Source organism: Patagioenas fasciata, chromosome 27 (assembly GCF_037038585.1).
Source record: "Patagioenas fasciata isolate bPatFas1 chromosome 27, bPatFas1.hap1, whole genome shotgun sequence".
Lineage (NCBI taxonomy): Eukaryota > Metazoa > Chordata > Aves > Columbiformes > Columbidae > Patagioenas > Patagioenas fasciata.
Genome location: NC_092546.1, coordinates 5,468,192 through 5,489,558, shown reverse-complemented (window position 1 = coordinate 5,489,558; position 21,367 = coordinate 5,468,192). Strand labels below are relative to the sequence as shown.

The 21,367-nt window shown below is 51.3% G+C and overlaps 2 protein-coding genes across 4 annotated transcripts; both read right to left on the bottom strand.

Annotated features, from left to right (window-relative positions):
* Positions 1-69: 69 nt before the first annotated feature.
* TM6SF2 (transmembrane 6 superfamily member 2) lies at positions 70-3,195 on the bottom strand. 2 transcript variants are annotated; one of them, XM_065858416.2, is made up of 10 exons: positions 3,060-3,195; positions 2,475-2,581; positions 2,265-2,362; positions 1,958-2,061; positions 1,753-1,835; positions 1,545-1,669; positions 1,347-1,448; positions 1,150-1,242; positions 955-1,074; positions 70-607 (listed from the first exon to the last, which is right to left on the bottom strand). In XM_065858416.2, the coding sequence occupies exons 1-10, from the start codon at positions 3,149-3,151 to the stop codon at positions 407-409; spliced, it is 1,125 nt and encodes a 374-aa protein (XP_065714488.1). In that variant the 5' UTR covers positions 3,152-3,195; the 3' UTR covers positions 70-406. The 2 variants fall into 2 exon arrangements, with proteins under 2 accessions (XP_065714488.1, XP_065714489.1); XM_065858417.2 differs by having other exon boundaries at positions 2,475-2,578; positions 3,060-3,194.
* Positions 3,196-4,310: 1,115 nt separating this feature from the next.
* SUGP1 (SURP and G-patch domain containing 1) lies at positions 4,311-21,125 on the bottom strand. 2 transcript variants are annotated; one of them, XM_065858344.2, is made up of 14 exons: positions 21,061-21,125; positions 20,607-20,784; positions 19,967-20,070; positions 19,307-19,534; positions 17,635-17,758; positions 17,030-17,133; positions 15,282-15,405; positions 13,410-13,906; positions 8,818-8,924; positions 8,024-8,201; positions 7,672-7,778; positions 6,725-6,870; positions 5,912-6,041; positions 4,311-5,399 (listed from the first exon to the last, which is right to left on the bottom strand). In XM_065858344.2, the coding sequence occupies exons 1-14, from the start codon at positions 21,083-21,085 to the stop codon at positions 5,373-5,375; spliced, it is 2,079 nt and encodes a 692-aa protein (XP_065714416.1). In that variant the 5' UTR covers positions 21,086-21,125; the 3' UTR covers positions 4,311-5,372. The 2 variants fall into 2 exon arrangements, with proteins under 2 accessions (XP_065714416.1, XP_065714417.1); XM_065858345.2 differs by having other exon boundaries at positions 20,613-20,784.
* Between the last annotated feature and the right edge of the window lie 242 nt (positions 21,126-21,367).

Sequence of the window (21,367 nt, the reverse complement as noted above, 5' to 3'; positions counted from 1 at the left end):
CGATGGGGCCGGTGTGGGGCTCCATCCCCTGGCATGCGGTGACAGCCCCGGCCGGAGCGTGGACACGGGTTCAGAGCCGTAACCTCTGTCCTTTATTTTGTAAACAATATTTCCCTGGTGCGGTCCCCTCTCCTGCTCCTTCCAGCGTGAGCGGGAGCACTGGGGTGGGACAGGTTCCCCACAGCCCCCAGGGACCAGCCAGGAGGGGGATCGGGGTTCCCACAGCCCCCGCCGGTGAGACCCCCCAAGCATGGGCTGCGGCGATGCCCCACAGAGCACCCCATGGTCCCCCCAGTGCACCCCATGGCGGGGACCAGAGCATCCCTGGGGACATCTCCAGGTCCCTCCTCAGGCTGTTGCTGCAGAGGGGGGACAGGCAGCAGCCCCCTGGGACGGGCAGGACATGTCACTGGCGCTTCTTGCCCAGGCTGGCAGGAGTGGTGGGCAGGAAGAACGCCGGGCAGCGCAGGCAGCGCAGGGCCAGCAGCTGGGGACCCAGCGCATAGAGGACGTTGGTGAGGAGGAAGCTCCACCAGACATCTTCAGGGGTCTGGTAGGGGAAGGGCGTGCGGGAATGCAGCGAGGAGCCCAGGTGGGAGAACTGCGCCTGGGGGGACACAGGGCAGGGGGTGACACGGTGGGACCGGGCAGTGATGGGCTGGCCCGGTGCAGCCCACCCGGCACCAAAGGGTGCTCGGCAGGAGCACACCCGGCGCATCCATCCTATCTATAGACCTCGCTCCAGCCTATTTCTGTCAAATTCATCCCCGGCTCCATTCAGATCCACTGAGGCCAAAGTAATTATCGGGCAGCGGCGGTGGGAACTGCTCCACATGCAGCTGTGGGCACGGATCTGTTCTCCCAGCCCTGGTCCCCCGCTTGGGACATGAAACCCAGCGCCGGGGTCCCAGCGTGTCCCCTGTAGCCAGGTCAGGATGGTGGGGCAGCTCTCACCTGCGCCACGGCACCGGCAAACACCAAGCTCCAGTCGGGCAGCCAGGAGCAGCCGGGCAGCACCAGCCCGTAGATGCAGAGGAAGAAGAAGGGGAGGACGTAGAACATGTAGATCAGCATCTGCGGGGGACACGGAGAGAGTCACCCTGTCCTCAGCATCATGGGGGCATTGGCCCCCGCCTCGACCCCACTCACCTGCACTTTGGGGTAGGCGACAGGATCGCGCAGGTACGGCTCGTGCTGGTAGATGTAATTGAAGCAGGAATCGGCAGGACAGTCCAAAACCACCTGGGGATGCGGAGAGTGGAGGGGAGGGGGGCACGGGGCAGATGCACCCTCCCCAGGACCCCCGCAGCCCCTCCGGGACCACCCCGTGGGGACCCAGCACTCACCATCCCCCTGAAGAAGGTGAAGGCGGCGGTGAGGAGCAGGACCAGGACCAGCCCCACGTCCTGGGGGCGCTGGTACAGGTGCTTGCGTTGCTCCTCTGCAACCTGGGAGAGAGAAAACACCATCTTTTTGTCTCCGCACCATGGGGTCCAGCCCTGGGATGGAGATGAGGCTCCTGCAGAGCCCCTGCCCCAGCTCACCTTGTCGGGGCTGAGGTTCGGCAGGACCCGGGGCTGCTGGAACAGCCGCAGCCCAGCCCAGCCGGGGATGAGGATGTAGGGCAGGTTGAGCAGGAAGGACGGGCTGAGCTCGGAGCTGTATTTCCCTGGGGAAGGAGAACATGGGGTTGGCACAGAGCAAACCCACCGGAGGGATCAGGATGCGCGGCCCTCCTCGGCACCCCCGTACCGATCAGGTTCCCAAGCAGGAAGACGACGATGCTCATCATCAGTGAGCCCAGCCAGAAGAGACCCAGGTTCCTGTAGCTCTTTCTGCAGAGACATCTGGATCAGACACCTCCGCCGGGCTCAGAGCTCCCCCCTCCACACAAAATTCGGGACCATTCCACCCCCACAAACCCTCCCGAGCTCTCCCCATCGCCATCCCCGCTCACCTCTGCCCGATGGCTGCGATCATGGCGAGGTAGAGCCCGTAGTGGACGATGCCGTCCCAGTAGCAGATCATGATGCCATGAGCTGTGCGCAGGTAGGGCTCGCCCTGCCCGGCCAGAGGACGGAGAATCATTTGGGGTGGGGGCAGTTGTTCTCCCACAGCCCCTCCCCAGAGGATGCCCCAGGAGCTGGGGCTGCCCCATGCATGGTCCCTCTGCAGCAGGAGCAGCTTTGGTGCTTGGCCCCAGTGCGCGGCGCTGCCGGTTGCATGGCCGGGGTGTGCGGGAGCCCGGGGGGGTGAGAGGGTACCTCTCGGACGTAGATCTCCATGAAGCCAGAAATGAAGCCATCCTCCTCCAGCGCGATGATCAAGTCGGCGATGGAGGTGAAGGAGAACACCACGAACACTGCGGCAGAGCGAGCCGGCTCGGAGGGGATCCCATGGCTCCCCTCCCAAATCCCAGCTCCCCACTCCCTGCCCCAGTCCAGGATCAACCCTCACACCTTGGGGGGACTCACCACAGAAAAAGGGGTCCTGGAAGTGGTTCCCTCCACTTAAGAAGATGATGATGGAGCAGAGACCGATGAGCACCAGCACCCCTGTCAGCATCAGCGCCAGCGGGCTGCTGCGGAACAGCGGGACAGGCTCAGGCACCCTGGGCACAGCTGGAGGGTGAACCCCCGTTTCCCCTCATCCAGGTAAAACACCCTTTGTCCCCAATGATTTTGACAGGTCCCCACCAAAGGAGAGGAAATGGCCCAGAGCTGTGTCCCAGAGTTACGTCCCAACCCCAGAGCTATGTCCCGGCCCCATGTCCCAACCCCAGAGCTGTGTCCCTGAGCCGTGTCCCAACCCAAGCCCCATGTCCCAACCTCAGAGCTGTGTCCCAACCCAAGCCCCATGTCCCAGCCCCATGTCCCAACCCCAGAGCTGTGTCCCAGAGCCGTGTCCCAACCCGAGCCCCATGTCCCAACCTCAGAGCTGTGTCCCAACCCCAGAGCCATGTCCCAACCCCAGAGCCGTGTCCCAATCCCCTGTCCCAACCCAAGAGCCGTGTCCCAACCTGAGCCGTGTCCCAGCCCCAGATCCCGTCCCAAACTCACTCTGCCAGGGCGGTCGCACCATTGATGCCGAAGGCCACGGGGATGGCGAGGAGGGAAGGGGCGAGGACGCCCGGCACGGCCGGGAGCTGCATCCCCGGCCCCGCACCGGAGCCCGTGGACTTTGGTCCCACTGCCGGTGAACGGGCAGCGCCCTTAAAGCGCCAGAACCGCCCAGGAGGGAGCTGGGGGGGTCCAGGGAGCAGCCGAACGTGCGTCTCCATACAAGGGGCTGTGCTGGGCTCTGCCCTCAAGGGTTGTGATGAACAGTACTAAGAACCATGGGGAGGGATAAAACCACTCCAGAAGAGGCTTGGAAAGCTCAGGGACTGGGTTATTTTTATATTTTCTCTTTAAATTCGTTCTGGAAACCTTAAGTACTTAGAGAAGCTGAGAGGATACACCTCTTCAGATCTGCGAGGGGAAGGGAGAAGGAGCAAAGCACATGAAAGCCAACGCTTCATCCCTGCCTTTAATAACAAATCGAACGGCGCCGAGAACAGGAGCTCTGAGGTCTCTGCACCCAGCTGGGAGCCCAGCTTACCCTGATCTCCTCCTCTCACCCGCTTTGCTCAAACACGAGCGTTTTCCTCCCCACCAGCCCACGCAGAGACCAGCCTGGGTGATCCAGGACTTCCATGGTACTTAGGGATATGATTTAGTGGTGCACAATGATCTTAAAGGTCTTCTCCGACCTAAACGGTTTGATGATTCGACTCCGCAGCCCCCCAGCCTTTCCCTTCCTCGCGAGCAGTCACAAACATGCCACTGTGTCACTCTTTTGCCCTCTTGCTTCAGAGTCCGGGGGCTGAATCGGTCACCCTGCACTTTGCCCCGGATGACGGAGCCTGACTGCACGGGGAACAGCGCACAACAATCGGCATCATAAAACCAGAGCACAGCACCGGTGACGGAGTCAGCAAGAGAACGGGGCCAGGAAGACCAAGGCCTGTGTTGAATTCAAGGAGTAAACCAACTCTTGCCAGCACAATAACAATAAAGCACATGGGGATGGCTGCGGTGTCAGATTGGCTTGAAAAACCCAACCAGCCACAGCACAACCCGCAGTTGTCACAGTGACCTCAACCACCTGGTCCTGCTGAAAACCTGCCAGGTTCTGTCATCTTTCTTTCCCAATTTTCCACAATTCCACCCCAAGCGCAAGAGCCCCAGGTTCAAGCAGCATCGGGTGCACACCCAGCCTGGAACCACCACACACTCCCCAGTTCATCCTCCGAATGAATCCCTACCGACTTCACCGCTTTAAATGTTTTTATTGAAAGCCAAGTGCTTGACTCCGTGTTAAGAAAAGTTAACAAAAGAGAATCACACGTCAAGTATTCAGACCCAGGGGAAACAAATGCAAAAGGAACCAACTCAACCCACCTCACTTTGTTATTGTTACGATGCTTGGAAGGGAAGAGATCTAGAGCAGTCTCACAGAATACAAAAACACACATAAGGCTCTTCCCCAAAAAATCAGTGATTAAACCTAAGGAACAAATGAGTTTTATTTTATTTACAGACTGAATTCATTTGTATTTGTAGAGGGGTTTCTTACGACAACAGAATCCCAATCCCTTTGCTCAGCTGTGGTTAAGGCTCGCTTCTTCATCGCCCAACTCCACAGAAACATCCACAAGTCTCTGGTTTTTCTGGGGAGCTGGGGGGAACTTAGTGTTCAGGAAACCACGAGGTTGTTGCCTCTGAAGTGAACTTCAGAGCCCCCCAGCACCGATCTGCGCGTCCTCCTAAACTCACCAGGCACCGGGTTTGCAATGTCAGCTGAAGGTCGGACTAAACTTCTGGCTTTGTGACGGCATCAGGACCCAGTTCTTCAGGGAACAAGAGCCCGACTCAACAATGGCCCCAGGTGAGAGAGAGTCCTTGGTTGTGGTTGAAATTACAAAGAACGAAAACCCTCCCCAAAGCAGCGCAAGCTGCGTATCTGTCCACCAGAGGATCTGGTAAAAACGCATTCCTGGTGACATGGCACTGAGCTAAACACGAACGGAGCCCCTGAACTACTCCTAGTGGTATCTTTGGTGTTATCCTTCCGCTGTCCGCAGGGCATGGTGTGAAATCTCATCCTCACCTGCTCTGCTCTCCCCAAACGCCACCCAGACCTTGGTACGACACGGGTGTCACGACACGGGTGTCACGACAGCCAAGCGGGCCCGTCCGCTGGGTGAGCGACGGCACCGCGACCTCCGCAAGCTCGACAACATCAGCAAATAAGAGAATGATAATGCAGTTTCATAACATTTCACAGTAAAATTACAACTGTTTTGAAAATACGTTGTCCCGAAAACATCCTCAGTAGTAAGGTCGTCGTGGGTTGTTCTGTGGGGAATAACGAGAGAAAATTAATCACAATTGTCGTCTTCACAGAACAATGAGCATCTGAGTTTAATTATCTGAGGAAGCCACTGAAATGTGACATTTCTGACAGTGAAACCTGAGGTTTCCCATCAGAAATTACAACTGTAGCTTCTTCTAGGTGTGCTGGCATGCTGAATGTAACAGGCAAATGCAACCGGGAAAGGAATTATTCAAAATAAACCACGGATTCACGGACAATCCTTTGCGTGCAGAGTTTATGCTTCATATGTACCAGATAAAATGAAAACCAGGGGGTTTTGTATTAAATAAAGATCATAGCAAGGAAAACTCTGCATCCATGGGTGTTTTGGTAGCGATAATTTGATTTGGCACGAGAAGAGAATCAAAGGGAAGCTCCAACAGCGTTTGCTGTCTGGGCTCAGCACTGGAAAAGCTCCTGCCCTGATGAGATACGCATGGAAGCCACCACGGATTTGTCAGCGTGTCCGCGCTGGTGTCGGTCCCAGCCTTACCAGGGGGTTTGGTCGGAAGCGGTAGGCGAGCATCATCCGCTTGCGGAACGCCTCGTACTCATCATCCTCCTTGGTGAGCTCGGCGGGGCGGTCGATGCCGAATCCGGCTCCGTCCACCGCGGTCGTGCCCCTGTTGGGAAAGAGGGAGCAAAGTCTCCGAAATCGGATGTCACCAGTCGCTCACCAAGCGTTATTATAGACAAAGAGTGATCAAATCAGACAATTTCCATACAAATGAGTGATGTCGAGGCAGTCGCACGATCACACACAACGTGCTCTGATCCGGACTGAAACAGTTTTCAAACACAGGTCTGACAGCAGCAAATATTGGTAATCGCCTTTCATCCCCACCGCACCAGGGACTCGCTAGCAGGCACCAACCAATTCCAAGGCAAAATGCATGTTCTTTAATACTTATATAAATTTATGGCTTTAAAGACATGACTTAATCCTCACATGCCCTGGGAGAGATGAGGTGCAGACAAGTGTTATCTTTATTTTATAGAAGGAGAAACTGTGGAGAAGGAACCTCCCAGAAGAAGGCACCGAGGAAACTTGGATTCCAAGCAAAATACTCTTGGCTGGGATCAGACCTCCTGCGTGAGATAAAATAACAACCTCAGACCTCGGTGGGAGGGAACCCCAAAGAAATCAGAAAGAATTTGTCTCCTTTGCTGCAAGAATTCCAGATTCTGTTCAAGTGATGAATTACTGCCACATTCACTGCAGCTGCTTCTAGGCAGCCAGGGCAGGAGCATCAATTACCAGCCCAAGAGGAAAGGAGTAAATCAATAGTAGGAGAACTCTGCTTACTTGCTCACTGGGTTTTTAATCCCCTGTCCATCTGAGCCAAGTCCCTCGCCTTCCTTCCAGCCCATCTTCATTAGCATTTGATAACCGATATTTTCCACAGTCAGTTTGAACTCTTTGTATTCAGAATAATCTGGCTCACGTCCTTCCTGCAGAGACACAAAAGGCAGCGTTGGTTATTCTTCATACACACCTATCTTTGTGGTTAAAAGGAGTGGAAAACCAGCTTCAGCTGCTTCAAGTTAGGGTGGTTCTGGGAAGCAATAACTAACTAGCACAATTTCTTGGGATTCCAGTTCGGCAACACCACTGAGAAGCAAATGGGTAAATGATGAAGTGTTGCACTGGCCTATAACACAATCTGCAAGAAGCAGGGAATGCTACTGCGAGATTAAACTGAGAAATACTCAGCTCCTGGATTTAAAGTTGCTCAGTGGATCAAGCTTCAGACACAGCTCTAAGCCAGGAACTCCAGGGAACATCAGACCCCAGGCTGGTTCCATGAAAACATCACGAGGGATGCGGTGGCACCAACAGCTTGGGAAGAATTGGCAGGTACTGAAGTGCTTTGCATAAGCTTTTTGTAGACTTTATATTTTCACTTTACTGCAATTGTCTGGATAAATATTCAAATTTTCCTTGCTTGGTATCAGCAATCAGTTCCATCAAACAGGAACAACCAGTGGGTTGTCTGAGAAGCTTGTCTGTAATTCCAGCTAACCCCCAAACACAGCCCCAACAGTCTCTTCTCTAATTTGCTACAGTTGTTTCTCTGCAAAAAGCAAGAAAACGAACCCCTTGTTTCCTCCAGAAGTCACAGAGCACCCCCAGGCTGCAAGGCAGCCAAACGCTGTGACAAAAGGGCTGAGTGTGCCCGAGATCTCTCCCTCGCTGTTACGGGAGCAGGTGGAGGCATCGCCACCGCCCCACCAAGCCTCTGCTATTTTCACCTTCAACGCCTTGAACGTCTCCATGAATTTCTCCAGCTCGTCAGGTGGAAGAAAGTCTCCGATGAAGTGTTTTCCTCTGCCCATCTGGGTCAGCTGCTCAGCCCACTCTGCGCAAGACACAGAGGAGAGAAAACGGCAATAACGTGGCGTCCTTTGACTTTGAATTTCAGCGGGTTTGTGAAGCATAAAGCTCACAGCAACAGAGGGTTATTATCTCTGCCCAACAGGCAGGGAAGCTGCAGCACGGCCCAGTGACGAGTGACCCAAACCAACACTGTGATCTCAACATCTCCCTCCAGAGACCTTTGTGTGACCACAGAGCGAGACGTCTGCGCGGCAGCTCCCCACACACCTCGCGTCTTGTCCATCTCCATGCGGCGAAGCTGGTGCTCCCACGTTCCCAGCTCGCTGTCCACCTCCTCGTCGCTGTCGTAGCCGTGTTGGTGCTGCTGGATCGCCTTTTCCCACATCATCTGCATCTCCTGCATGGCTTGCTTGTGCTTCATGATCATATCGTACATCTGCTGCATCTAAGGGAAGAAACGCGACGGTCAATAAGGCAACGCGTCCACAGGCAGCAGCGTGACACAGACACAGAATTCTGCAGCAGAGCCCGCACAGAACACGGGTTCTGACGACAAATCCCAAAGGGCTGCGGCTTGATCTGATCCGTTCGCTCCTCAGATCAAACAGGAGCATTATGTGCTGGTTCCTCTAACAGAGGCACCTGGATATTAGTGCTGAGTGCTGCTGCCACCTGATCGTCCCCATAGAGTTCAAACATCGCCCTCGTGTTCCAGCAAAAGCCAATTCTGCTGTTATTCCCCCAAAGCTTGCGAGGAGGCGCTCACCTCCCTACTGCTGAAGCAAAATGCGACACAACAGACCTTATAGAGTTGGGGTTTTAGTTTGGTAGGACAGCGACTGGCTGGTTGAATTCGTATTCCCCAAAGGCCTCTGCTATTTCTGCTGACTGCAGCATCACACAGTTCTTTATGCATTCAGCACAAATCCTACAGATTTATCTGTGGGTCGCTGGGGAAGATCCTTTGCTACCCCCATGTCCATTTTCCCACCTCGCCCAGCCACATTGCAACGCAACACACCAGCAGACAAATGAATTTGGAAATCATTTCAGGCCATTACCTCCTGCTGCTCCTTCAGCTGCTTCTTCTGGGCTTCGGAGAGCTCCGTCACACCCACCAAACCAACCGGTTTCCCTTTGTCATAACCAAGACCCTTGAGGTCCTGAACTGTAACAAGCACACGTTAAAAGACTTTCAGAAATCTGAGGCGGCTGTTGAGACCAGTGAAACCATCACTCAAGATCCCCACGCGAAGTTTTACACTCATTTCACGGTTCCAGCATTGAAACACATCACTGAAGAACAACCACCCGGGTGGATTTAGGAACGGGGGGCGGGAAGGCAGGGGATGGCACATCCCTCACCAGCCCTGCGCATTCCCTCGCCCCGCTCCAAGCTCTGCCCACGTTTGCAGATATTTCCCATCCTCGGGGGTCACGCTGCGTGGCAATGCTTTAAAAATCATTCCTCCTTAGGATTAATTCTCCTCATAATGCCTCCTCATGTAGCCCAGCCATTGCAAAGAGCGACACGTAATTATTCAGAGTTGAGTCACAGGCGGATGGGAGCCTGTCAGCATATTGTCCAATCTGCGCACGTAAGTGGCTGCTGATGACTATGTAAACAGCAACTTCATTCCAAATGAAAAGCAAATGACCACATTAGAATAAAGACACGAGCATTATGCTGCTTTTGGAAGTCGCTGCTCCCCAGGGAGACTTTAGTTTCTAATCTCCAGGCTCAAGAAGAGCATTGCCCCTGTTTTCAAAGAGGGGACATTTGAAGCCTCCGCTTGACAATCCCATTGATGAATCCTCCTGTTCCTGCAGCATCGCCTTTTGGAAGCTCCTCCTTTGGAATGATTTTGGCTGTTGTATCAGATAAGCCCTAAAATTAGATATTAACATTATCTGGGCAGGGTACCTACTGATGTAAAATGACCATATAGCACCCTGAGTCCAAAGGGCAAGGGAAAGGAGAGAGAGAAGGGGGGGAAAGGAAGCCTATTTGTAATTGCTGCACCATGGAAGAGTAATAGAAACACTGCTGGGGCTGCAAAAAAGAGATTTACAATGGAGACTGCCTTGCAAACTTGGTTCTTATATATCTAAGAGGGCTGGCAGCTCCCCTCTAAAGCACCTCAGAGCCAAGCGCCCAACAGTTAAATATTTAAGGGATTAAAAGAAGACACACAACCGCACTTGGAAGCGCGTTGCATTTTTCAATACGAGGAAAACGATTTCTTCCTAATGACTGCAAAAACCTCCATTGGAACGTAAGCCCGGAGTACAGTTAAATGATGCTTCATTAATTATTCATTATCTATTAATTATGAAGCCCGATAATAATGGGATCATTGTTCATGACACCAAATGTCTACGCAGGATGCTAATTAGGCCCCAGGGGTTGTCATCTCCCTTCCCCTGATCCGCACTCGGGGCAATTGATCTGCGCGCTCTTCTCTCTCCTCCTTTCCACGTGTTCTGGCTGAGCTGGCGGGATTGGGAAGCAGTTTCCACAGCTCCAGCCCCCCGAGGAGAGGAGAAAGCAGCACATCCACCCCCCCCTGCACAGCGCCAGGAGTCAGCTCCGCAGGAGTTATGTAAAACACTGCAAGGGGTTTGCCACGAGGAGGGAGGCGAGAAGCGAAGCCTGGTGCTGGGATATGTAAAAAATAAGAGCAAATAGAAAAACAAACCTATTTATTGTTGATAAACAGCCTAATTTCTGTCTCACAAAGCACAGAGATTTGGAAACAAGTTTTAATGAACATACTACACCTATTTCATGTAAAGAAGAATCTGGCCCCAAATGTTACGTGAGACGGGGGCGCTGCAGCATCAGCCCCGGTCGAGGATTCACCTCCTGTCTCGGGGCATGGGAAACCTTCCTCTGAAAGCACCGAGGAAGACTCTGCCCTTCACAGAGGTCGGCAGCTCTTTGGCTTAGTTGGGAATTGCATAAAGACTCAGGCTAAGAGCCAGGAGCGGCTCCAGAGGCCCCGCGAGCTGGTGACTTGCCAGCATATATAACCCCCGTAAAGGAGAAAGGTGAGAGCGCAGCATCTTCTTTTACTCCCCAGAAAGCATCTGCCACCACTCCTCCTTGTGCTAAAACTGCATCTGTTTCTGTCAGACTGCACCAGTCCCTTGCTGGCTTTCTGCTGAGAGCTGCTGAAAATTGCTGCGGAAACTCAGCTCCGGGAGATATTTCTGTGGGATTGGCCCAAAGTATCAAAATACAGGTGAAGTTGACAGGAAAAGCAAAGCTCCACCCCAAGTCCACTATGGGAGAGAGAAGACTCTATTTGTAAATAAGATCAGTCAACAAATTTGCATAGAAATAGATAAGATTTCTAAGTTCCTTACACCGGTCTAGCACGAGAGGAGCGCTGTGCAGAAGATGAGGAGTTGCTTCTCAGTCTCGCGTGCAGCAAGCCTGGGAAAAAATACATCTTTTTCCCTTGAATGACATCAGCTTTGCCTCCAGGGTGAGTGGTGCAGTCTGTCTGCAGCATTGGCAGAGGAACACCTGCCGGCTCAGCCCTTCCCCACATCCCGAGGAGCAGCTCGTTACAAGAGAAGCCAACGGCCTTTAAGGACAGCGGAAGAAATCCCGATACAGAGCTGCTTGGGTTCTTTTGGTTCATAGGCGGAAGATCTCACTCAATTAAAACTAATTAGCTCCAAACCAATCCAATCCGAGGTTTCAGAAAATTCTAATGACAGCCTGCAATTTCCCATTAGTCCACAGAGTTCACTAATCACAGTATCTCTGTTCAGCTTTTCAGATGTGCGAGTCCCTGCAGTACATACACAGTTAAATGCTTCGATATCAATACGTTTAAAGAGGAGCTTTGTTTCTGTCCAAAAGGGCGACACTTTCTCCTCTCCACGACACTGATTTATTTCTGAGAGTAGACAGGAAAAGAACCAGAACACTCCTCCACTAATTCCAAACCAATTGCTAAGGATAAAGGACTAAGACGCTGATATTTAGGTAGCAAATCATACTGGGCAACTCGAACATTCCCCAGGACCAGGGGTATAATTCGGAAATCTCTTCACCTGTCAGGTTGAAGATGTTAATTCTACAAAGGGATTAGTCCATCTGAACCGATTAAAAAGAGAAAAAAGGAATCCTTCCCCCTGCAGAGCATTAACAGCGCATTAACGGTTGATTTGTTATGCCTGGCAAATTGTTTGCTGTCCTTTTCTTCTACTTGACACACAGCCCTGCAGAAAGTGAGTGTGAGCGCAGGGAGCACGTCCCTGTCTCATTAAGGGGAGGCTAAACGAGCCGGGGGGGGTTTCAGCAGGAAACACGCTGGAACGAGCACACGGAGCCCCTCGCAGCCGCCCCACCGCAGCGGGAGGCGCTCAGATGGAATCTGCCGCTCGTTTCGATGGCGCCTGCCCAGCTTCATCATCGAAGCTTCATTACTGGCTGCAAGACGAAAAATATTACTCTAGAGGTACCAAATCTGGACTTTTGCATCTGATTTCTGCCTTACTCTGAGCAGCAATTCAAGGTCAAAGGAATAAGCCATCCAGGTTGGTATCTTGTCCTGGATAGCCAAGACTTCTGTGATCAGAAGACAGAATTACACAGGAACTTCTCTTCATCTACATTTGAAGTGCTGGATTAGGAGATAAGAGTCCTTCCTTCCTTCCTTCCCGACCTCTGCAGAACCAACAGACACATACAGCCAACCTACATCTTTGCCAAGCCTAACAATCAAAGCTATTAATTAATGGCTGAGCAATTATCTCCTCTAAAACCCAGCCAAAGCAGAAGGCTCACGGATTTGCTGCAGCCACGGACTGTACAAGCTGACCATGTGTTGAGAATCAGCTGTGGCCCCACCTTGCAACTCATAAAATGATAGCTTGTTTTCTATGACTTGTGCCACTTCATCTCTTCTGTCACTGGCTCTTGAAATAGGTCCTTATTGAGACAGGTATTTATCACTTTTCCTGGGACTCCAGCCTCATGCTATTAATTCTCTTAGTTTGCCAACACCAACTGCCTTATCTTCTGTCTTCTCTTCCTCCTTTCCACACCCTTTCCCACTCAAACTGCACCCTGGGGTGACCATGGCAGGTGAAGTAACAGGAACATGAGGGCAAGGACTGTGAACCCTGACTGTAATCAAACGAACCGAAATCGGTAAATTGGAACTGGAAGTTATAATTCCAGCCCTTGGAGAACACAGCTATTCCCATTTAGCCTTCTGATCGGTTAGCGAGATGGAAGTGCTGCCCAGGGATTTATCCCACCATGAGGAATAAGCACAGTTCAGCCTTTGATATTTGTTTTCTGACAGACTCTCTTCCTGAAGTGAAATAGCCCTAAAGAGTGTAGAGGCTGAGGCTGTAATGAGCTATAGCACAGCAGGGTTTTACAGAGAGCTGGGGAACGATAAGATCCAATCCCTGGTGTCAGGGAGATAAAGTGGTTTATCTGGGTTTCCACACAGGGGAGAGTTCGCTGCTGGATCCAGCTGGAAGATGGGGGCTGGCAACCAAGGCGATTACAACCAGAGACAAGACTCGCTGCATTTTCTGTTTACAAGGCTGGCTGTGCAAAGGCAGAACGCACCCCCCAGGTAAAAAACCCAAGTTGTTCAACATAATATACAGACCCACTAACCTGAAAGAGGGGAGGGAGAATCCAGCTGTTGGATGAGCTGTGGGAGGGGTAATTCAACCTTGTCCTCCTCCGGCCCCCACCTGCTCTTCCGCTTCTTTTTAGTAGTGCCCGGAGCAGCCGCCGTGGTGGTTGTGGCAGCTGTGGTTGTAGCTGCCTGGTCGGGTGGAGTCGTAGAGGACGATGGGGATGGTGAGGGCAGCGGTGAGGGGACAGGCAAGGGGACGGGCAGGGGCAAGGGCGAGGGAATGGGCAAGGGGACGGGCAGGGGCAGAGCGGAGGGAATGGGCAAGGGCAGGGGCAGAGGCAGAGGGGAGGGCAGGGGCAGAGGCAGAGGCGGTAAACACAGCGGTGGCGGTGCCGCCTCGGGACTGGTCTTCCTCTTCAGACTGGGCTCTACAGGCACCGGGGCACACACGGTGCTGCCTTTGGCCTTGCGGAACTCCTCCAGTTTGTGCCGATAATACTTGTAGCCTTTGCTGCTTGGCTCATATAAAAACCTATAAGGAAAACAATAAAAAAGGAAAAAGTTTAGCTGTACCAGTGCTGTATCCAACCCCTGTGTGTCACAGGTTGGTCAGAGCTGTTCTGTCCCACCATACTTTTGCACAAAACCCCTTCCCACGCGCTTCCCTGCTCTCCAGCACCATCCCGTGTGTATGAGCACACAATGCAGGGCTCTGCGTGCTCCTGCAAGGGAGTTTGGCATCCGGAAGCGTATTTTGCCCATTCATGAGCAAACCACAGCTATTTTTGGTGCCAAATAAACACACGGTACTAAGGAGGATCATGTTACTTTTGTAGAAACGCGAGGTCCTCCCCCAGAATCCACCTGCCTTCCAAAACACGTTTGGAAAAACCACAAGGGCTGCACAACACGTCAGGGTTCAGCTCGCAGAAGAAAACAAACGCTCAGGTCTCACCACCAGGAATGCCAAACCGCTGCCTAAAGAAACTTCTCCCAAGCTCTCTATTCAAACTAGAAGCATTGACATTACCAGTTTGCTTAATTACGCCATGACTCCCTCCTTCTGTTCCCTCAATACACAAAAAACCATCACTGTGTTTGCTACCACTTCCAGAAAAAGGCATCTCTAAATAAAACAAAATTCTCTATGGCAAACCCAATGAAATCCTAACAGAGGAGACAGTGTTTAACTCGCCCGTGCCCAGGTGGGAGCACAGCAGGGTTTTAAAGTAAATAACAAAGCAGCTCAGGTATCAGCACGTGTTTAATGTACTTCAAAACACAAGGGGAGCACCCCAGAAGGCAGCAAATAAAACACCAAAATACCAGCAGCAAAGTAAGGCTTGTGGAGCCACCACTTCACTTCCAGAAAACACACCGAATTGTTTGTAAGAGCAGAAAAATGTAACACAGATGAGACCAAAGGGAGGCATTAAACAGCTGTCAGTGAGCACGGAGAAGAACAATTCACATCTAAAAGGCTGAAAAAGGTATTCGAAAGGGAGACCTAATGGTGCGGGAGTGCTACCTGCACGTTACTGAGGATGCTGCGTAAAGAGCAACCCGGGAAATTAATTAGACAGCGGTGGTGTGAGTGGAGGATGGGGACCCACAGCAGAACGCAGCTAAAGGGAGAAGTCTGAGGGCTGGAATTCTACCAGTACCTTGCGACTGAGAGCAGGTGAGGGCTGGAAATCACAAATTGATTTTGGGCGAAAGAAATCGATCCCTCTCTCTCTCTCTGTGCCTTGCTTTGAACCATGAAGCTCAAGAATATAAAAGTCTCGGTGCTATATAAATGCACCGTCCTTATAACTTCAGACTTGGCATAAGCTTGGCTATTATTTCCCCCCAAAAGACCCATCAGAGCCCCCCTACACCCCACCAGCAGCAGGTTTGTGCCTTACCTGAAAGCGGGGTTCTCTCGGTTGTTGTGCATGGCAATCGCTTCCACCTCGGGACCCCCGTCCGCTATGAACCTGGCCAGTGCCTCAGCCGAGCTCTTTGTCTCTTCGTCGTCTGGGGGTGAAACTTTAAGCAGGCTGTCAGTACTGGGCCCAACTCACCCAAGCAACAGTCAAAGCCTATCTGTTCTAAGAACCCCAAGAGCAGAATAAGGGCAAAAGGTCGAGTTTAATTTATAGAAATATCACACAGAAACAGTCATAAGAGTTTATATCACAAAAACAAACCACTATATCACATAAGGTTGTACAACAGCTCTGTAAGCAGAGGAGCGGCCGTTCGCACATCAGCTTCCTCTGGGCCAGGAGCCAGATGAGAGCAGATTAACAGACAAACCAGCTTTTGTATGCAAAGAGGGGCGCTCGTTTCTCTCTACTGTTTCTTCCCCACGTCAGGTGCTTTTTCATCGGGTTATACCTCAGCACTCGCAATTATCTGCAGTTAAAGACTTTGCCACCGAAGCCCCCGGGAGCGACGGGAAGGCCTCAGAAAAAGTGGCAAATTAATAACGCACCAAAATCCCATTTGTAGCTACTGCCACTACACATCTCCGGCCGTTTTGGGGGAGGGATGTACAGAGGAAATTCTCTGGGGAACAGTCCCAATCCTCACCTGGAAGAGGTGGCTTTAGATCAAAGGCACAGACAAGGCTCTGATCATTAATATTTCAACACTTGATGTTTATAAGGAGCCAGGCAAATACATTATTTAGCCACGACAGCCTTATATGCCATTTGCTACCTGCACAGTACCAGTGCCAGTACTCCAGCGTGCTGGCACAGGACCAGGAGGCAGAAGACATGATTTTTTTAAGCCACGGGCAAGTCATAACCTTTCCTTGCTTCAGTATTCCACACCTGTAAAGTATGGATAACGCTGCTTAGCTTCCACACTGTGGTTATCAGTCAGTTGATACTGGTGACGAGCTCTTTCAGCCTACGATCTATTAAACCACGATTTGTTTGAGCCGTTAACTCCATCAGCATGATGGGTAAATTGCATTAAGACTTTTCCACAGCAAAGGAAGGTGACACAGGGAGGCTGAGGGGTGCGCCAGGGCCACAGGGCTCTGAGACAGAGCCTGGTCTGCACACTGAGCTTCACCCACACGGTAATTTCTGCCTCTTAACGCGGTTAACGAGATTCCACAGCCCACAACACCCGTCTGGGGGCAGATGACCCGCTTCTGCTGTCTTCCCACCTCAAAATAGCCCCTTATTTGTGAGGGTTTACGTCCCAAGTGGAAAATAAAAGCTCCAGGTAGGGAAACGGCAGCAGAAATGGGTATTGTGTTCAACAAAACACCCAACCGCTTTAATTGACAACAAAACAAGCTTTCAGTGCATTTTCAGGGCTGAAACACTTTGCAGAACATACACAATGGAAAATCATTCGAGCTCACTTTAAGGATTTTGGAGAAACACGAGGAAAATCTCTTTTAAGAGCCCTTCACGGTACAGCCCGCTGAGGGCTTGGGACACAATCACCTTGGCACAAGAGTTTGATGCCATCATGGTGATGTTTGATCACCATCTCCTTCCATTTTGAAATCTTATTTACAGCCACCAGATTAACAGCCAAATATCCACTCCAGCTGCATCCAGAACAGGCCTAACAAGCTGTTATAGACCGTGAAGAAACCAAATCTAATTTAGGCAATTCATTTTGTCCAGATCTCAGTCTTAATTACCTTTCTGAGTAGAGGATGCCTGAGAACTCTGATTCTCTTTCCTTATCTCTGCCACTTTCTTTCTGTAGTAAAGGAATTCTCTGCTGTTCTTATCATGCAAAAACCTAGGGTGGAGATGGAGGGAAGAAGGGCAAAAAATATGCATCAGCAACAATCATACACAAACACTGATACTTTGGGATAGAAACAGCTCAAAACAAAAGTATAAACCAGACAAATTACTCAGAATGCACTTAAAATGTGGATTACAAAGCCCTCAGCGTGTATAAACGCACAGAGCTTTAATCTAAGGATGTGCATGCAGGTTTTTTGTGTCAGCTGAAGGGAAATAAATGAGTTCATTGTGATATGGGAGGGAATCCTCTGTTCATGGCAGAGGAGATGGAACCAGTCCCAAAATCCAGACCAGTATCAGCAGATGCTGGACAGGCAGCCAGAGCTCCCAGGCTGCATTTCCCACCTCAGAATCCCCAACTATAGACCAACAACTCACAACAAAGCTCAAACGATAGCAAAACCAAAACCGATACACACAAATTTGACGTTTTTCTCCTACAAAGAGACACCGTTCGGCTTTGGAGGACAAGAATTATCGCCGCACTTACGAAAAAGCAGGGTTATCCTTGTAGTCTTCCATAGCGACCTTCTCTAACTCGGGTCCCCCTTCCGCCACGAACCTAGCCAGCTTTTCCACCACCTGCCGGGTCTCCGCATCCTCTGGGGGTAAAACTTTAAGCAGGCTGTCAGTACTGGGGTTCAACTCACACACCAAACAGGTAACAGGCACATTACTTCTAAGAACCACGGTGGCAGACAAAAGTAGAAGGGGAATGGGAAAAAAAAGGATGAAATGGGGGATCTGATCGGACACAGCTGTACAAATCACAACCCCTAGTTCAGCCTCTGCACTCCCCTAGCAGGAAATTAATGTTTTACCTCGATTCTTCCCCCAAGGACAAGCCGAAGGTTTGGATCACTACAGTTTAGGGTGCGACTCCCATTTGCTTCTGAGAGTTCTACTCCATACAAAACCCATGATGGGGAAGAACAGGAATTTGGGTTTCACAACCACATCGCTCACTAAACGTTACAGATCGCAGCACGCAGATTGCGGAGCCGGAGCATTCCGCTCTCCCCACCGGCACGTGCCCGTGGCCCGGCCCTCGCTTGCCTTTGTCTAGACAAGAATATTTTGGGTCTGCACCCATGAGCAGAGCTGCCCACACTGATCCAGATGGATTCAAACGCACCACCTGCAAACGGAGGGGCCATATTTTATTTAAACTAAAGCTCTTTGCTCTCCGCAGCTATTTCTCACATTCCTGCAGCACGTTTCACCCTTAAGTTCAGACGGGCTAAGATTATGCTTTTCTAAATCCCACCAGAAATAGCTAAGCACGGTTTAATAAACATATAATGAAATAAATTACGACACAAAGCTTAGTGTGACTTATTTAGCAACTCCAATCTAATTTTATACTTGATTAAAACGCACGCATGAAATTCAGATTACAAGGCATATCTGCCCTCTGGTTTCCTCGCCCAGGTTATCCCCAGAAACCTGGTTCTCTAAGTGCTGCAATATTCTTCGTTGGTTTTCTATCCCACTTGAAGCAGTCAGGGCCTAGAGCTGAGACCCTCTAATGAAACTTTAATTTTACCTGGTCATAGTTCCATACCTGACATGTCATCTTATTTATTAACATACACAATTTTTCCCCCTACACAGCCACTCCCAAACTAGGGATTTTTCATTTTCTATCATTTAAACACAGGCATTGTATCTCTTTTCTAAAGAACTCAGCACTGGGCATAACACATTTCAATAGCACAAAAGCAGAATTCTTATGACTGACAAACGGTCAAGCTCCATGAAGAGCAGAACACACTGCATCTCTACAGATTATTTTCCAGAGAGATTTATCAAGCGCTCGCCTTGATAACTTGGAGAAAACAAATCGCCCCAGGCACAAACCAGACCTGGTTTAACTATGGTGAGCGACTCATCCCGTATCTAACATGATTCAGATCTCGGCTTTTCTGCTGAAGCCGGAGTTGGATCCACCAGCATTGACCGGTGTCATTTATATTTCATAACGCACAAGTTTGCGCACAGGAGCTGTGCTCAGAATAACAATTTGCAGCATAAGAATTAAAAAACCAACTCTCCACTGGGGAAAAGGATTGAAAGAATCCTGATCCCACACTCATCTCCTATCAGTAGGGCGGGTGAATCTGCGCCCCAAACCAAACAATGCAGTGCAAGGCGTCACTTACCTTTAATTTCCAACCACTGCTCGTAATCTTCCTCCTCATCTTCATCTGGTGACTGAAACACGCTGAGGCGGTTAACGACCGGGCTCTGTTTGGAATGGGAGTAGTTCTTCGCTTGGTGCAACATGCTGCTCAGGACCTGCCCAGGCCGCTTCCCAAACAGCAGCGGTTTCTTCCCACCGTGCGGCGCAGAAGCGTTTGTCGAGTTATTAGTAGAACTTGGGGGAGTTTCTTAGGAAAGAACGAGGGGAAAATAATTCCTGTGCATCCGTACTGTTTCAATTTCAGCAGGTTAACAGTAACTCAGGTAGAAATGCAGCTGCAACAGGCTGTTATTTTCAGTGTAAGTTAAAGATGCTGACTGGTAAAAGCTACATAATGAAATGGAAGTTGTGATGGCTTTTTTACAACGCAAGATTCAAGCTAGGAGAGAGATGCTTATCTTTACAGCACCTACAGAGGGAAAGAGGGCAAACATCCCTATTGCACCTAAAGGAAAGGCTTTAAACCAAATTTAAATGGGTTATCGCTGCTTTAGAACTTACTGGCACCGGTCACAGTTCATAGCAGGGTTTCTACAGCGAACACACGCGGAGGCAGCTCACACAAAGCTGGTACCGCCAGGAGAAGGAAGGGCCTCCTGTTGCTCACAAGTTCACCTACCAGCACTCGACTTTTCCTTCTGCAGCTTGAGAAACTGCTGGAGGAAACTGCCATCGTTAACAAACTTGTTGGAAACACAGGCTTCGCCATCAGTACCGTCATCTCTGGACAGAAAAAGAAAAGCAGGTGATGGTATTCTTCATCCCCCCCAGCGCCTCTCATGTGCTTTTATTTTGAACAGAAAGCCAAGCAAATGCTAACAGCTACTCATTTCACTCGCCTCGTGTTGAGGACACGCATGTCCAAAGCACAAGAATCATTCAGCTTACTGCTAACAGCCTTTACCCACACTCTGCACCCGGCTCCTTTACTCCCTGCTTCCAAGAACCACAGGCAAGCATTTAACTGTTGAATTCTGTTAACTCTTAGGAGTCACGATTATAGAAAAAGATAACAATCAGGAATCAGAAAGTGTAATAATACCCTGTTAAAAATATGATTGCCATTACCATGCATCTGAAAAAACTGCCTAGACCAAATAAAGCACAAATATCCTACTCTAACCTTACTTTGTTATCAATTTGAACTTTCTCAGCGTTTGCCTCTACGCACAAGAGCTTTGTAAAACTCTTCAGCTTTATTCAACGAGCATTCCCGCTTTCTGTCAGCGAACGTCCCACCTAAAAGCACCACAACTCACACGTACTCTCCGAACAGAGGTAGCTGCTGTATGCTCAGGTAATTCTGCTTCGCTTGCTGCTCCAGCCGGGCCTCGATTTCTCTCTTTTTCTGCGCTATCAGCTCCTCTTGATGCAGAATATTCACGTTCGTCTTGGCCGATTTCGACTGTGCAACCCCGAACCACCGGCTCACCTTCCCTGAGGGAGGTAAACGGAGGATGAAAATTAACGCTGGGGACTCCCCGAGCCACCGGGGAACGGCGCCACAAACGCCGCCCGGTGCACGCACAGCCCCGGCTCCCACCGGCGGGGTCGCTGCCCACGCAGCGCCGGGGAGGCCGCCGGGCCCGCTGCGCCGCCGTCACCCCCATAGGGCAGCCGGTCGCCAGGCCACAGGACCCGGGGCGGGCCAGGGAGGAGCGGCGGGGCCGGGGGAAGCGGGAGGGACCCGGGGAGCGGCGGGACCGGCCGTACCTGGCGCATCCCTGGGGTTGTCCATTTTGGAGCTCCCGTCCCACACTGCACCGCGGCGGGCGGGGCGGGCGGGGCGAGGCGGTGCTGCCGCAAAGGCCTCTGGGAGATGTAGTCCCATGAAGAATTCCGCCTCCCTTTCCGCGCCTCCCACCGCAGCGAGGCGGGACAGAGGGGCCAACCGGCTCTCTGCGGGGACCGCTGGAGCCGCCACGCTCCTTCCCCACCCCACCCGGGCACATACCGGCGGTAGCGACCGGCCGGACTACAACTCCCATGAGGCCGTGCGCGTCCCGCCATTTCCCATCAG

Bases quoted from the DNA above. Each gene is read 5' to 3' on its own strand.
- TM6SF2 (XM_065858416.2), bottom strand. From the start codon at position 3,151: ATGCAGCTCCCGGCCGTGCCGGGCGTCCTCGCCCCTTCCCTCCTCGCC. The intron at 2,582-3,059 runs GTGAGTTTGGGA...GCTGTTCCGCAG, and splicing joins GGTGCGACCGCCCTGGCAGA to CAGCCCGCTGGCGCTGATGC. The intron at 1,449-1,544 runs GTGAGCTGGGGC...TCTCTCTCCCAG, and splicing joins CGAACCTCAGCCCCGACAAG to GTTGCAGAGGAGCAACGCAA.
- SUGP1 (XM_065858344.2), bottom strand. From the start codon at position 21,085: ATGGACAACCCCAGGGATGCGCCAG. The intron at 20,785-21,060 runs GTACGGCCGGTC...TACCTCCCTCAG, and splicing joins CAACCCCAGGGATGCGCCAG to GGAAGGTGAGCCGGTGGTTC. The intron at 8,925-13,409 runs GTTAGTGGGTCT...TGCTTGTTACAG, and splicing joins TTCTCCCTCCCCTCTTTCAG to TTCAGGACCTCAAGGGTCTT.